The sequence below is a fragment of the Zeus faber genome (genome assembly GCF_960531495.2).
Source record: "Zeus faber genome assembly, chromosome: 19".
Lineage (NCBI taxonomy): Eukaryota > Metazoa > Chordata > Actinopteri > Zeiformes > Zeidae > Zeus > Zeus faber.
Genome location: NC_137206.1, coordinates 20,843,678 through 20,860,913, shown reverse-complemented (window position 1 = coordinate 20,860,913; position 17,236 = coordinate 20,843,678). Strand labels below are relative to the sequence as shown.

The window sequence follows — 17,236 nt, the reverse complement described above, 5'->3', positions numbered from 1 at the left end:
GGGTAAGGGTCATTATTATTATTATTATTATTGTTATTATTAATATTATTATTCTTATCATCATCATCATCATCATCATCATAATCGCCATCATCATCATTACCATAATCATAATCATTATTATTATCATTATTATTATTATTATTATTATTATTGTTATTATTAATATTATTATTCTTATCATCATCATCATCATCATCATCACCATCATCATCATAATCGCCATCATCATCATTACCATAATCATAATCATTATTATTATCATCATTATTATTATTATTATTATTATTATTATTATTATTATTATTGTTATTATTGTTATTAATATTATTATTCTTATCATCATCATCATCATCATCATCATCATCATCATCATAATCGCCATCATCATCATTATCATAATCATAATCATTATTATTATTATTATTATTATTATATTTTAATTACCTGTTAAATGTTTTCCCTTTCCACACTCCAGTCTGATAGGTGGCGGTAAAGCACCAAACCGCCGGTGCAGTTTTAATGCCGAGCGCCATTAAAACAGAGGAACGGTTGAAAGGAAGAGGAGAGGGCGGCCTCATGCCCGGGCACCGCGGCGACGGAGGGATTTCCGCGAACCAGAACCTTCCGCTTGAACATGAGCCATGTGTGGCGGTTCGTCGGCGGCTGTGCGTGCGGCGCGGCGGTGAGCAGCGGCTGCTGCCTGGCCGTGCTCAACCTCTACAGAGCGGAGGAGAGAGAAGGTGAACATGCTGGGACCGCGGCTCCATTGCCTTTTCTAACAGTTTCTGATTTGTGAAAGCAATATTCTGTTTGTGAAAACGGGAGCAATGTGGATTTACTGTGTTATTCCACACTGGCCACGTACAACCAGGTACATTTCAAAAACTACTGTACTTATAAAATACAAAAAAAAGCCCATATTGTGTTTCTAACACGGTTTCTGATTTGTGAAAGTCAAATCCGTCTTGTTCCCGATTTCACAAATAGAATAATACTTTCCCAAATGAGAAACTTCTTCGGCTACTCGCTGCGGCGTTAAGTTGAGTCGGGAAGCTGCGGATCGGGAGTTAACCATCGGCGTCGTGTCTGTATTGCGTGTGAGCAGGTCTCCCTCGCTACAGAGACGCTGATCTCAATGGGACTTTACCTGTATGAATAAAGGAAGCTGTGATAATAATATTAATAATCATAATAATATTAATAATAATGACGATGATACATTTTTCACAAAAAGGCCATCATAATTAAATGAATATTATCAAATTCTACTGTTAGATCCTCACTTATCAACATGATTATTTCTAATAATTAGGTCATTATTTATTATAATCGAATTACTAGTTATTATATTGTTGTTATTATTCACTACTGTTGTGCTACACCAGGCTATAGATACACTTACAAGATGACTACACATATTTACTGTATCCGCTCATCCCTAGTCTTATTACTTTACTTAGTACTAGTGTTTACTTAACTGTATTTTCTATCTCTTCCTTGACCTGCACTTGTGTAGCTGCTGTAACACCTGAACCTCCACCCACACCTCTCCCCTCCTCCATCAGCCCCAGGGGACCACGAGGAGATTGGGCGGTACGGTCTCCCGGCAACGGGTGCCGAGGTGCATTCCTATGACAGCTACAGGTTGTCTTACGACCGGGCCAAGAGGACGCCGCGCTGGGTGGCCGAGCACCTGACCGACCGCAAGCTGCGTGGTGAGGACCGCTGACAAAGACAACTGCCCAGTCACCCCTCGAAAGTTTAACCCCCTCCATCCGTTTGTCTCCCACTAGGTAAGGCAGAGAGGAAGCACTGTAGGTTTCGACCGGACCCTAATATCCCAGAATGCTTCAGTGCTGTCAATGACGATTATTTGGGCAGCGGCTGGAGCAGAGGTCACATGGCCCCGGCTGGAGACAACAAGCAGTCTGAGGTCTGTCTGTCTGTCCGTCTGTCTGTCTGTCTGTCTGTCTGCCTGCCTGCCTGCCTGTCTGTCTGTGTGTGTGTGTGTTTCTCACACACACACACACACACACACACACCTTTTTTGTTCACAGGAAAGTACAATGTTGTCACATCAGCATATTAAGCGTTTGGGTGTGTGTGTGTGTGTGTTTTTGTTTGTCCTAACAGCGGTCCATGTCCGAGTCCTTCTACCTCTCCAACATCGTTCCTCAAAATTATGAGAACAATGCTGGCTTCTGGAACAGGTCTCCCTCGACACTCACACAGACACCATCTCGCCATCCCTTGGTCTATATCACTAATTGTGTGTGTGTGTGTGCGTGTGTGTGTTGTGTGTGTGTGTGTGTGTGTGTGTGTAGACTGGAGATATATTGCAGGGAGCTGACCAGGCGCTTCCAGGACGTTTGGATTGTCTCCGGACCTCTGACGCTACCTGAGGAGGAGGAGGAGGGTGGGAGGAAGATGGTCTCCTACCAGGTATGTGTCTTCCTCTGAATCCATGTGTTTGAACACCGGTCAGCCACAACATTAAAGCCACCGCTAATAACCACTAATATTGTGTAGCTCCCCCTTGTGCCGCCAAAACAGCTCTGACCCACTGAGGCATGACAAGACTCGAGACTTCACAAGACCTCTGAAGGTGTGCTGTGGTATCTGGCACAAAGATGTGAGCAGCAGATCCTTTCAGTCCTGGAAGTTGCGAGGTGGGGCCCCCATGGATCGGTCTTGTTGTTCCTGAAAAACCTTTGCAGTGTGGCAGGGTGCATTATTCTGCTGAAAGAGACCACTGCCACCAGGGAATACCGTTGCCATGAAGGAGTGTACCTGGTCTGCAACAATGTTTAGGTCGGTGGTACGTGTCAAAGTAACATCCACATGAATGCCAAGGACCCAAGGTTTCTTGGGTCCTTGTTCCTCAGAACATTGCCCAGAGCATCACACTGCCTCCGCCGGCTTGCCTTCTTCCCATAACTTACCCTGGTACCATCTCTTCCTCAGGTAAACGACGCACATGCACCCGGCCATCCTCATGATGTAAAAGAGTGTGATTCATCAGACCAGGCCACCTTCTTCCATGACTCCATGGTCCAGTTTTGAGGCTCACATGCCCATTGTAGGCCTTTTCGGCGGTGGACAGGGGTCAGCACGGACACTCCGACCGGTCTACGGCTACACAGCCCCATACACAGCAAGCTGCGATGCACTGTGTGTTCTGACACCTTTCTATCACAGCAGCATTAACCTTTTCAGCAATCTGTGGGATCGGACCAGACAAGCTGGACTTCACTCCCCACGCGCATCAATGAGCCTGTGGGCGCCCATGACCCTGTCGCCGGTTTGCTGGTTGCCCTTCCTTGGACCACTTTTGGTCGGGACTAACCACTGCCTACCACACTAGACCTGTCGTTTTGAGCCACCTATCAGACTGACCCAGTCGTCTAGCCACCAAAATTTGTCCCTGGTCAAAGTGGCTCAGATCCTTACGCTTGTCCATTTTTCCTGCTTCCAACACATCAACTTCAAGAACTGACTGTTCACTTGCTGCCTAATGTCTCACAACCCTTGACAGGTGCCACTGGAACGAGATGAGCAATATTATTCACTTCTCCTGTCAGTGGTTTTAATGTTGTGGCTGATTGGTGTATGGACCTTTTAACACATGAACTGTAATCTGCCTTCTTGCCACTGGGGGTCAGTAAAACCACAATTTAGATTCCACATGTTTGAATAGACTTTTTTTTTTTGACTCCTCTGTGACGGCAGGTGATCGGTAAACACAACGTAGCCGTTCCCACACACCTTTTCAAGGCCATCCTAGTCCGAAACAACAGCAACAACAACAACCAGGATGTCAACAACAACATGGCAGTGGGCTCTGACCAATCATCGTCATCATCATCCTCATCCCCGTTCCTGGCTCTGGGGGCGTTCATCGTCCCCAACCGGCCGATCGGCTTCGACCGGCCCCTGACGGACTTCCAGATCAGCCTGGAGGAGCTGGAGAGGCAGTCCGGCCTCACCTTTTTCCCCAGACTCCCCAGGACCAGTGGTAACAGGACTTCCAGACCCGCTGGGAGACACCCAGACAACATGGCCGACGCCACAGCAGCTCCAGAAAAAGGAGCCAGCAGCCAGGTTGTGGGTTTGAGTCCCGAACATGGAGGCCTGGGAGACGGCCTCACTGCAGACCTGTGTGAAGTGGACGGATGTCGCCTGATTGGACTCAAGGAGTTCACACTCTACATTGCCGGCAGGTGCATGTGTGTGTGTGTGTGTGTGTGTGTGTGTGTGATTTTTAAATCAGACTTTTTTTTAAATCAGATTAAAAAAAAAAAAGTGTAGTAATAAGTCTAACACAGTCCTCACAGTAATAAAACAGTTAAAAATCACACTCAAAATTTTAATTTTACCTAAATGTTATTTTCCAAAGGGACCGAGTGGAATGAGTGATTTACTCCAAATGATTGGGGGGAAAAATGTTTGAGGTTAAGTCTTTAATGCAACTGTAAACACATTGTTCAATATATGGTTTGGGTGCGATGTCAAGGTTCAATAAATAGTAACTGTCACTAAATAAAGTTGAAATTAAACTATTCCAGCTTGATAAGCTGAAGCTGAGGGAATCTGAACAATCCCGACAAAAACCTTTCGAAGCTGGATTTCTCCGAACGAACTTTCACGAACATGTTTTGTTTTTTCCTTACCGTCCTTCGATGCATCCCGTCGAAACATCTCTCTCGCTCTCCAGGAAAGTGGGCGGGGCCCGTTCCCTGGCGAAGCTGGAGAGGTTCATGTCGGATTTGAGGGCGCAGGACATCCAGCCCGACGACTACCTGACCAACCTCTACCTGCGGAGGAAAAAGGAGCTGGAGGACCAGACGCGCCCGGACGGGAAGACGCTGCCATGAGGAGGGAGAGGAGGAGAGCGAGAGGCCAGGGGAGAGGACGAATGTCGATTCACGTGGGCGTGACAAATAAACCTCTCGAATCTTGAATCCTCTCGAATTATGCGGAGAGGGGAAAAATCCTGTTTCGTGCGTGCGCGCGCGTGTGTTTTTCGGAAACCTCTGTTTATTTCCCGCAGCGAGTCTGGCGCCGCCGCCGCCGTGAGCGGTTCAAAGTTTGCCGATTTTGTTTGCATTGAGAAGTATCGCATTAGAGAATCTTATCGGTGTGAGTTGATCAGACGTTCAGTGTTGACGGTGACAGCTGATCACAGGATTTTACATCGAATTCATTTTTTGGTAAAAACGGTTGCTCGTCTGTACAGTCTGAATTATGGTTAAATATTCCAAACCGGTAAATTGTTAAAAAAAATAAAAATAAATTTGGTTTGCTTATTTTAAGTGCTTTTAGTAAGAGTAATCCTTGCTTTTGCTGTTTATATGGCGATTGCTGAGCATCCGAAAATCTTCCAGAAGTTTTCCCAAACTACATATTTCTATATTTTGTTTCTTTATAGAATTATTTCAGGAACCAAACATAATCACTCTGTGACCTGAGCCAAGCCACCACTTATCCCGACGCCGCGGTAACAAAATGGGATGAACATTAAATTGTCACTTAGCTGACATATAAGTACATGGATACAAAATTAAGGAGCTGAACGTACATCAGGCTTCATCTGCAAAGCCTTCAATAAGAACGCCTGACATTGGTTATTTCGGTGTGTTTTTCTCTTTCGAGGGTTAAAGCGGTGAAGGCTGAGAGAACGATTTTGTTTGTTTGTTTTTTTTTAATTGAGGCTGGAGAGATTTCACCGGACGCCGAGCCGTATCACAGTCTTTATTCAGTTATGTATTAATGGCAACAGTTTAATGGAGCTATTTAACCTATGGGTCCCTCATGCGCTGTTTTTCACATGGAAACGCCACAGCTCTGAAATAGAAATAGAAATAGAGACGATCACCGGGAACAGCTGATTGGATCTCGCTTTGAGTGGAGTTCTGACCCTGGCGAAGTGGCTGCACACACACACACACACACACACAGAGCTGAGTCCGCCCGCCTCTTCTACAGGAAGGAAACGTCTGTGTGGGCGGAAGGTTGATGGCTTGAATGACATTTAGCTCCATGTGCATGAAGCTGTCTTTCTCCCTCCCTGTGTGGGGTTGTTTTTGTGTATAGACGCACGTTTTTGTGCGTTGTGTGAATGTGTTTGCTGGGTGTGTGTGCTTATTTGTGTGTTGACTTTTTGCGGACGTCAACTTCATTCAGGGCATATACCGTGTGTGCGTGTGTTGTGTGTATGAAGAGCAGGTGCGTTTTGTACCTGGGGCAGTAATTGGTAGTTCCACTCTGTCGGTCTCACTTTCTCCCCCTCTCCTCCAAAAATTCACACACGCACGCGTCCCCTTTCTTTCTGCAGTACTAATGGCCTCAAGCAGGGGTCGCTATAAGTCAACAGATAGACAAGATTTAAGAAAAAAGTGCAGGCATCTCAGCTCGGTGGTTCTCAGCGTGAGGTTCGGGGGTCCCTCGGGGTCCTTCAAGAGGTCCCAGGGGGTCTCCAGCAAAGTTATTACAAGAACTTCGTTACTATTTCATTTATAAAACGTTTCTGCTGGAGAATGTACAATGATGACAACTATAGTATAGACCGGTGTGGAAGTTTGGACTAAATCACATCAATTAACATAAATTAAAAAATAAACCAGAGACCAATGGGGTCAATGGCCTGATGTGTCTCAACCTGAGGGTCCTCGATAAGAAAAAGTGAGTGTGTGAATAACAATGACACTGTCTGCTTCCCCCGGAGCTGAAGATGAGTCTAGACCTCTCCACCCTCTCCCATTCTCTCTCTCTCTCTCTCTCTCTCTCTCCACCTTCTGAGAGAAAGTAAAAAGAGCAGGAATACCCAAATCTCATGGACAGTCTCATGGACATTGCATTGAGGCAATGTTTTTAAGAGAAAAACAGTTTATGAATAGTAGTTTGATCGAGGCTCCATCCAAAGTAAAGTAGTGTGTGTTTTTTTGGGTCAGTTTCCGCTCCCAAAATTGCTGCTAAACCAGGACCTCTCTCTAAAATAGAAACAATTAACGCGGGCCTGACATCCTCGCTTTCCCTCTGTCTGTCTCTCTTTCTCTCTCCGCTTTCTTTCCCGTGATGCGGGGATGGAGGCCGTCTCCAGGTGGCGATTGGATTTACTTTTATTCTTTAAAATGATTCACTGATGAGTCCGTCTCGCTCCCCGTTAAAAGTCCATAGTGTGGGCCGACGCCCCCCCCCCCCCCCCTGTCAGGCGGCCTTTGAGCAAGCAGACCTCAGAGCGCAGGGAGAGAGAGAGAGGGATCAACATGGAGCGAGGGAAGAAGAATAAGCAAAGAGACAGCAAAAGGGCAGTAAGGCAAGACTGAGCGGGAGAAAAACGGGGGTGGGGAGGTGTTCACGGAGAGGAAAAAGAGGAAGGGAGCGAGAGAAAGTGCAAAAGAGAGCGAGAGAGAGCGATGGAGAGAAAGAGACAGACGTGTTATCTCGCACTCACAGAGCCGACCATTGAACAAATCCAGCAGTAAATCAAACACAGAAACAAGAACCTATGTATGTGTGTGTGTGTGTGTGTGTGTCTGTGTGTGTGTGTGTGTGTGTGTGTGTGTGTGTGTGTGTGTGTGTGTGTGTGTGTGTGTGTGTGTGTGAGTATGCGTCACCTCTGGGGAGACAGGTCAGCGAACGTACTAATCTTTCCCCTTTACCGTCACGGGACCTCATCAACGCCACACTGCCATGGCAACAGAGGCCGCTGTGCACATGCACATGCACCCATCCACACACACACAGACACACATACACACACACACTTACAGTACCAAGCACTCCCTTGGGAACCACTAACCTCTAAACACATGGGACAGCAGGGGTGGGGGGTAGAGGGAGAAATTTCGCGAGAGCAAGACCAAAAATACAAAGAGACGATATATGTGTGTGTGTGTGTGTGTGTGTGTGTGTGTGTGTCTTTTGAGCCCTTGAGAAACGCACTGGGCTCTATCCTGACCTGCAATCAAGAATAATTCAATAATATTCTTATCAAAATGTAATGATTGCTTGTTGAGATCCATCTGAAGAATCATATCAGCACATCATAAACACACACAGACACACCGACACCCAGACACACAGACACACACACACACACGCACACACACACACACACACACTGTGCTGACCTAAGCTGACACGAGTCAGTATGCCTTAAAACTTGACTAGTCTACAGGGTAGGACACACACACACGCACGCACGCACGCACGCACGCACGCACACGCACAGGCACACACACAGTGTGCAGTGTGTCTTTTTGTCTGTTTCCTTGTCTGTAGTTATAGATGATAACGCTTCCGCCATCTGTCATCTTGCTATGCTGAAAACACACACTCCCAGAGGAAGAGAGCCCACCCAAGATAACACAGTGTGTGTGTGTGTGTGTGTGTGTGTGTGTGTGGGTGCGCATGTGTGGGTGTGTTTGTTACCTGTCCCTGTATTACCGATAGAAAATATAATTACACCGTTCCCTAATCCTATAACACAGTGTGGCATTTGGCAAAGTATCTCCTGTATATCATGTATAGTATTAATGAAATATGCGTGTGATGACGCTGATGGATCTGTGTTGAAGTACAGATGAAACACCTTCTGTTGGCAGAAAATAACAAACGTTTTCAATGAAAAGCTAAATGAGAAGCTACTTCCAGTCTGTGGTTGTGGGGTTTCTATTGCAGAGAAGAGTCACAGATGCAGCCTTAGTTCCGAACGATTTCAACACGATGTAAGAATAAACAAACATCATTTGCCGTACGCCTCGTCGGATTTTTCCGGGAAGCCGAGCCAGTGACAAGAGAATTTGTAATCACTGTATTCAAATGGTCAATCTCATCACTGATTATATAAGCACATTGAAAACATGGATACGGAGGTAAACAGTGGAAAGGTCTTCGTGGTGACGTTCATTTGGAGCTTCCATTTAGCCAATGACTGTGTTTATTACATAATTTCTGTCATATTATGACAGAAATGCAAAGCCACAACAACAGAGTTGTAAATCCCACTCTTTGTGTTCGAAGTGGCTTGTCTTTAAATGGGGATGTTTCCAAAATGTCGAGTCGAAAACGATGGCGGCTGTGGGTTCCTGGAACAGCCAAACCTGGCGTCACCGCGTCCACGGGGTCACACAAACAAAGAGACCTGGGACAGGGACAGCCCAGGGACAGGGACAGACACAAGACAGACTTGGGACGGACCTGGGACACGGACAGACCCAAGACAGACTGGCGACAGACCCGGGACAGGGACAGACCTGGGACAGGGACAGACCAGGGACAGGGACAGACCCAAGACAGACTGAGGACAGAACCGGGACAGGGACAGACCAAAGACAGACTGGCGACAAACCCGGGACAGGGACAGACCAGGCACAGGGACAGACCCGGGACCGGGACAGACCTGGGACAGGGACAGACCCGGGACAGGGACAGACCCGGGACAGGGACAGACCAGGGACAGGGACAGACCCAAGACAGATCGGGGACAGACCCGGGACAGGGACAGACCAGGGACAGGGACAGACCCAAGACAGATCGGGGACAGACCCGGGACAGGGACAGACCAGGGACAGACCCAAGAGAGACTGGAGACAGACCAGGGACAGGGAGCTCTGGTTGGATCTGGTCCCAGAGCAGGGTCGACACATTCCCTTCCAGAGCACACTCACAGATCTCTAAGCAGCGAGAAACAAAACACTTTTCTTTCATCTGGTCCTCAGTGCGTAACCGTTTTACAGGAACCTGACAGCGCATTCTCTCAGTTATCTGTTTATTTTGCAGAAGGTAAAAATGAGCCATCCTCTGTTAGGTGCCAATATTGAACACAGAACCAAAGGATAGTGTACTATATATCAATATTAATATTAATATTAATAATTAATGCCAGAGAAGTGGTTGATTGAAATTCAGGAAATAGGATCAAATGTGGCCGGTCCTCTACAGGGAGGTCAGAGTTCAGAGGTCACAGTCGGACGAGTGCAATGAGATATATTTATACATTTTACACACAAGCGCACACACACACACACACACACACACACATACACACACAGAGACACACACACACACACACACACACACACACACACAAACACAATATGTGTGTATTTGTTTGTGTGTGTTTAAAATACATGCGTGTGTGAGTGTGTGTGTGTTTGTGTGAGTGTGAATCTACGTGAGCGCATGTGAGTATGTAATCCACTGTTATATTAGCAGGATTTCAGAGGCGGTGACATCCCATAATAGTCCTAAATTGTGCACCCATTAATCAAGCTCGTCAAGGTGGTAATTACACGGCAACCGTTGGTTCACATGGCAACCCATCCATCCCTCCATCCATCCTTAACAGAATATTATAATAATTATTATTATTTTATGATATATTTATTAATATTATTATTATTTATTAATAATAATAATAATAATAATAATAATACAATAATAATGATAAATAATAATAATAATAATAAATATTATTATAATTATTTATCATTATTATTGTTATCATTATTATTATTGTTATTATTATTATTATTATTATTATTAATAATAATAATAATTATTATTTTTATCATTATTATTATTGTTATTATTATTATTATTACTATTTACTTTGAACCTTTTTGACATATTAACAGTCAGATGGATGCATCTATAAACAATGGTTGGATATGGGAAGCGAAGGATGTTAGAATAGGAAAAATAAGAGAGGAAGGGGACGGCAGTGAAGGATGAATGAAAAGAGTGGAGAAGTGTGTTTCAGCAACGGCTCCAGGTGCATTCCTCGATCTGGTGCGAGGCTCACATACACACACAGACACACACATACACACACAGACACACACACACACACACACACACACACACACACACACACACACACTCACTCAAGCAGCATCACATCAGCCGCGTGGCTCCATGACACAAACTCGCAGCATTTTCCGCTTGATCCGGTGCAGGAGCTCTGGAGCCCGGGGACGAGAGCGGAGCCGACAGATGCAGACAAACATGGACGAGGACGAGGTAGTGTGCAGAAAGCAACGTGCCACGGGGCCCAACCTTCCCAGCATGCCTTGCAAGACACACCGCCACTGTCTGCTGAGGTGATGTGCAAGCCATGGCCCGGCTATAAGGGCGCGCGCACGCGCACACGCACGCACACACACACACACACACACACACACACACACACACACACACACACACACACACCTAACACCCCCAAACACTACTGGTTTCCCCGTAACGTTTTCCCACATACAGTAGTGCTGATTATACAATGCAGGTTATTCATCGTGTGACTGATTCTTAACACTTATTTAACGGTAATTGGGCATGATAAGCTTGAATTATCATGCTTAACATGCATCACTTTTTGCCAAGAGCTTCAAATTGTACAATTTGGGGGCTATAACTTGTAAGAGAGGAGGAAGTGTCAGAGAAAATAAAAACATGAAATAGCTCATAAACCGAAAACAATAAAAAATAAAAATGGAAACCTTCGTGTGGCCGCGCACATGAACACGCAGAAAAGCAGAGAAGTGGATCGAGACACAAAAGGAAATTCACAAATTCTGTATTTTTTTTTTTTGTCGTTTATTACAGGATTCTTTTGTTTTATATACAGACACATATTTGCAAAGTACTAAAAAGTATTTCAACTCAAAAGTACTAAAAAGAATATATATATATTTTTGTATTTATATATATATATATATATTTATAGTCATAATTGTGGTTGTAGTTCTTGTTGGTTCAAAAATGGATGGGGGGGGGCGCACGGCGTTCCCTCCTTCACACCGACCTTTTACGCTTCGACACAACGGCTGTGGAACGAGTTCTCCTTTCACCAGTTGAAAAAAAAACAAAGTAAAAAAAAAACCCTCGTAATTCCCCATTCGCGGTTTCACCTTTAACCCCAATGTGCGAGATTCTAGGAGATTCTACGCGTTTTCCCGAAGGCTTTTAGAACGAAGTGCCACGTTTCCAACAAGGAAACCAACATTTTAAAAAAAAGGACCCGGGAGGGGGTCGCAAAACCACGAGCCACCCCCCCCCCCTCCCGTCCTGTAACGTAGCTACACGATAATCCCAGCTGACGTGCGGTTCATTTCCCTTTTGAGTTTTTAATCTGTCTCCCCGACAACCACCCCGGTTTCACGGACTTTCTTTCCTGCCAACAGTGACTCGTTGACCGATACCGACCTCCACTGTGGAGTGGATGGAAGCCAGTGCGATGCAGTAGAATAGAGTAGAACTGATCAATACTAGCACCGGTACACAAAAAACAAAAACCTGCTTTGACCCGACGGAGAGCGGAGCGCTTTACCACGCCTCGCAAACTCCATCGAGGAATCTCTCGCCGTCGTGAAGATTTGGCTTGATTGTCGAGCGTTAAAAGGCCGAACAATCGACACAGTGAATGAGTTCCTTCCTGTTTTTTGGGGGGGCGGCGGGAAACCAGTTTCACAACCGTTGTGATGTTCAGCGTGTTCAGTGTGAACGGGGCGACGGCGGGCGTCAGCGTCGAGAGGAGCGGCCGCGAGAAACCAAAACGTCGGTAACGAGGGTAAAACTTCGCCGCCGTTGTGATTCTAATAAACACGATTTCGGCAGTTGCTCAGAAAACTGTTGTTGTACTGGATTTATCACACGGATAGTAGCAACAATAAGAAGAAGAATGAACAATGAAACCACATATTTCTGCATTTACTCCATATTGTGACATAGAGTCTGTGTGTGTGTGTGTGTGTGTGTGTGTGTGTGTGTGTGTGTGTGTGTGTGTGTGTGTAGATGACAGAGCAGCTTTCGTAAGAACGTAAATAAAAAAGTGGGCCGAGGGGAGTGGGAGGTCTCAGTCACTCAGGGTTTATTGTAAAGATCCCCCCTCACACACACACACACACACACCCCGCTCTATTCAGCACTTGGACTCTTCCAAACAGCACACCATGGAGAGTTCTGCATGTGTGTGTGTGTGTGTGTGTGTGTGTGCGTGTGGTCCAGTGTCAAAATATCATAAAGCATGAGAACCCAACAAACAATCAGTCCAATCGCCCCAGTCAAAAAGAAATCGACCAATCAAGCAGCTCCAATTTAACCCATGGACCAATGGGAAGAAGGCGTGTCAAGGTGGAGGAGGGGTGTGTGTATGTGTGTGTGTGTGGGGGGGGGGGGGGGGGTGGGTGTAGCAGGCACGCTCTGGGTCTATTGCTACTGAAAACAGCCCTTCGAAACACAACTGCGACTTGGAAATGCGCCCGGCGTGGCACTCCCGCAGTGTCTGGAGAATTCCCCAAGCGACGTGGTTTGTCTCGTCCGAATAGAATCTGGTAGGAACAAGGTCCAGACGGTGCCAAGTACATTTGTTCTTTCCCTCTTTTTTGTTTTCTTTCTAGTGAAGCGTCAGTAAAGAAAGTGTCCTTGGACGACCACGAAAACAGAGAGAGAGAGAGATTCAGACGGATATAGATATATTTATATATGTTCAAAGAGAGAGGTTGTTTTTTTTTTTTGTTTTTTTTGTTTTTTTCAGTTATTTAGATTGAAGACTAAGCAAAGGCTTGAATACACACACACACACTTTGACACTTCATCTTAATAAAAAGAGCAGATAACGCCGTACTTTAAAAATGTCCTTCCAGCGTAAAACCATGTGTATTAACCGATGGAAGAGTACAACCCTAAAAACACAGAATGACACCGCGTCAAGCGAAGCCGAGAGCCCCGGTGTTCTGCCAGGTCTCATCCAAATGTTCCGAGTACGACACAGAACCAACGTCTCCAACTTGTTAATACACAGAAGAGCACAGCGGGGACAGATTAAAGTAAGGCGGTACCTAAAAGGTATCCGTAAACCGTTATTGCTAGACGCGGTTCTTTTTGTGTTTCTCTGTGCAAAATAGATAAGGTGCCATCTCGCTCGCCTCCGTGACGCAAAAAAAAAATAAACACGCGCGTGACAAAAACGAAAACGAGAACTCGAGCGATCGACGGGAGCAACCCATCGGCAAAGTGACTCGAATGAAAAAGTAAATCAATCAATAACAGCAACGTGGTGTGACAAAGAAGAGGTTGCATCCTGGAGCGAGACACTGTCCGACATACAGCGTCAACGCAAGAGGGGCGTGGTCTCTGAAGCCGACGCCGATAAGAACAAGTTTTCGGCGCCGTGATATCATTGAGAACTTAAATGACATGTGTCCCCTCCCCCCACGGCAAATACGGATAAATAAACAGCAGGTGACATTTTTCCATTATACCCGGGAAACATAAGCGTCCATTTCTGTCCAGCGTTTGTCGCGACTGATATGGGCTCAAATTCGGGGCGGCCACCGGCGGCACTTCACAAGCTTTAAAAAACACATTAGGAACTTCAATAGCTGTGAAAATAGGCCTGTCCTCTCGCTGAGTGTGCCGGCTTTTGTTTCCCTGGCCTGGGAGGTAGAGTAGTTTGAAAAGTTGTGTTGAGTTGTGTTTGAAAAAAAAAAAGAATAATAAAAAAATAAAAAAAATCGAGTGGATGATTCAGGCCGTTTCTGAACTGGGACTCCCGCTTGAAGCTTTTCCACCGCGGCGGGGCCTCCGAACCGAGATCCTCCGAAATGCGACGCGAGCTGAGCTCCGATCTGCGTAGCAGTGAAACGGGGCGTGAAAGGCACTCATTAAAACACCCAAAACGTTGTAGTATTTTAACGTTTTTCAGTGTATCGTAATGTATACGAGGGTGGTGGATCGGCAGCAAAAAGAGAAGAAAACGATCAAAACGAAAATAAAATGAAATGATGCCTAAATGAATTATCTGTTTACATAAATGTAGAATGGATGCAGAATTTCAGGATCGGCCGATTTGGAAATGACACGTTCATGGTGATTCGGCGACCACGCCGGCGAAAGGGTCCACGCGACCCATTTCACGGATTTTGGTCAGGGGACGATCGCCGCACTTGGGGGTGAGAGCCCCAAAAAATAAAAAATAAATGGACGGAACTACCCTTCAACTCCCCGCATTCACTCAGCAGCCCCGATTGATCACCGCACCGCGTCCGGGTGGCAGTCGTTTCAAATTCACCCCAGCGGGTTTGGATTTCGTACCCGTGCAGAACCCTACGTTCGAGGGTGTATAACCTCGGCGCGTTTGCTCCATCACCCATGCTGGATGTTAGATCGCTGAGGTGAGAGCGTCGGTGTCTCCGTCTTGTGTTATACAAACATGGAGACTTGCATGGCACAACTGTGTTGCATGCTCCGCGTCCAGGAGCAGATCCTCTCTTCAAAGGTCGGGGACTCAACGGACTCAACCGGATATTTTGGAAACAAAAACTCGAGTCTGGAGTCTCGAGTCCACTGTGACTAACAACCTTCTGTCGGTAGCCACCAGACAACAGCCGCACAAACGAAAACAACCTCGGCTCCCCTTATTTTCCTCCCGATGTCTCAAAGGAGTGGCAGCTCACCTCTGTTTTAAGGGATTTTAGCCTCCATGCAACTGAATTCATACATTTTAAATAAAGTTTTATCCCATTTATGTGACGCACGCGCTAAGTGCAGCAGCATTTGTCGTTCCGTCTGAGAAGCCGAGTGAATGCAAGAAGTTTCAAACTGCGACTTCGGACGAATCATCAGCTGGACAAAGCCCTGATATCCGGCCGACACCAGCAGAAAAACCGAGAACCTCAGCTATTTTTACAGCTATTCGTTGTAACGCCATCCCGGGTAAATAGGTCAAAAAAATAAATAACGGACGTGACATCTCAACGAAGTGATCGGACCCTTTTTACAGAAGGCAATGACACAGACGCAGCTCATGACGGTCATGCTGTGGTCGTTCGATGAAGGTGCAGCGGGGCACCAGTATAGCGGGGTTACGGAGCTTACGTTACCTGTGCCGGCGTCACCCCTGTGAAAAAGGCTCCGTAGTAACCCCGGTGGGGGGCGGTGACAGAAAAAAAAAAAAGGTGCAAACAGCCACGAAAAGCCGATGAAGAGAAAGAAAAGGACAAAAAAAACAACAACAACAAAAAACGAAAAAAGAAAACAGATGAAGTAGCCTGTGTTTCTCTCTCCTCATCCGTGACAATGTGGTTGATCAGCTGACGTCACTTCCGGTCAAAAGAGAGACAGAAGCGTGTTTATTTTCTTTCGACTTACTCTAAAAAATATAAAAAATAGTAATAATCGTACCACTATTAAAAGACTGGTAACATCAACAAAGTTTAACTTTTACTACGAAAACCCCCGATTTTTTTTGTCAAACCACCTTCTCGTGATTTGCCCTCAACACTCGCGTTGCGATCAGAAAGTTGTCAAGCGACGAGAAACAGCAACAGGACCACGACGAGGACGTCCTCTGTGTTTTGAAGCCAAACCTGCTCTGGAAATATTGATCGGTATTGGGTGGATGTAGCCCCGCCCTGCCCCCGTAATAAACGGGGGATAAATTAACAATATTGTTGTTCTCACCCACGTGGACCCCGACCCCCCCCCCCCCCCCCACCCATCAGGGTGAGGTTAAAGGTGAATGTTTGTTGCCGACACGAGGCCCCGGCGAGGACAAGGAAACACACCTTACGTCTTTGTGTCCTCGCCACATGTTCGCTTATGCCCAGACAAAGAAACTCCAAGGCGAGAGAGGCAAGGGAACAAAAAAACCCCAATAGTAATAATAATCCACTTTGTTTCTGACTCCTCCGCTGCTCTCCCTGGGCGGGGCTTTCCTCGCAGCCCCCTCCGCCATCTTCCTCACCGGGGCACGTGAGGAAGATGGCATTCAGTCAACAAAAGAACGAACGGATTCAAATCGGAATCGGGGGGGGGGGGGATCCCCAATCAGTCGTTGTTTTGTTCATGACTCAAAAGTGTTTGCCTCCGTTTGCCTCCGGCTATGGTAAAGACTGGGGGTCCGTGTCAGGCGCGCCCTCCGGTCGCGACTGTTCACTTTGTTCGGCGCTCGAGGCGTCGGCGCCGGGCGTGTCCGTCTTGGCGGGAAAGAGCGTGGAGGTGGCTCGCGTCACACTGTCGTAGGACGGAGGGGAGGACGTCGAGGAGATGGTTTCCGATCGCTCCATCCCCGCCAGCGTGGAGCCATAGTTCTCCCTCATCATGGAGGCAATCAGCCCTTCCTTCTCTGGCGCCTCCTCCGCTCCGTCTCCGCCCTCGTCCCCGTCCTCCCCCTTCCCCCCCTCGTGCCGGGGCGTGGTGATCTGCCGGTAGAGGTAGGAGGCGGCCTTCA

At 46.5% G+C, this 17,236-nt stretch overlaps 2 protein-coding genes across 2 annotated transcripts in view; one reads left to right on the top strand and one right to left on the bottom strand.

Annotated features, from left to right (window-relative positions):
• Nucleotides 1-555: 555 nt before the first annotated feature.
• exog (exo/endonuclease G) lies at nucleotides 556-5,391 on the top strand. The gene is made up of 7 exons (XM_080019884.1): nucleotides 556-743; nucleotides 1,569-1,718; nucleotides 1,797-1,936; nucleotides 2,137-2,213; nucleotides 2,328-2,445; nucleotides 3,733-4,223; nucleotides 4,718-5,391. Exons 1-7 carry the CDS (start codon nucleotides 638-640, stop codon nucleotides 4,875-4,877), a joined length of 1,242 nt encoding a protein of 413 aa, XP_079876010.1. The 5' UTR covers nucleotides 556-637; the 3' UTR covers nucleotides 4,878-5,391.
• An 11,240-nt stretch (nucleotides 5,392-16,631) lies between these two features.
• The window catches only part of scn5lab (sodium channel, voltage gated, type V-like, alpha b), a gene marked incomplete at its 5' end in the record, with an annotated part of 113,784 nt that continues 113,179 nt past the window's right edge, over nucleotides 16,632-17,236 (bottom strand). The window contains one exon of the mRNA XM_080020666.1: nucleotides 16,632-17,236. This exon is cut by the window's right edge and continues 951 nt beyond it. Within this exon, the coding sequence (XP_079876792.1) occupies nucleotides 16,887-17,236 (350 nt within the window). The 3' untranslated portion in view covers nucleotides 16,632-16,886.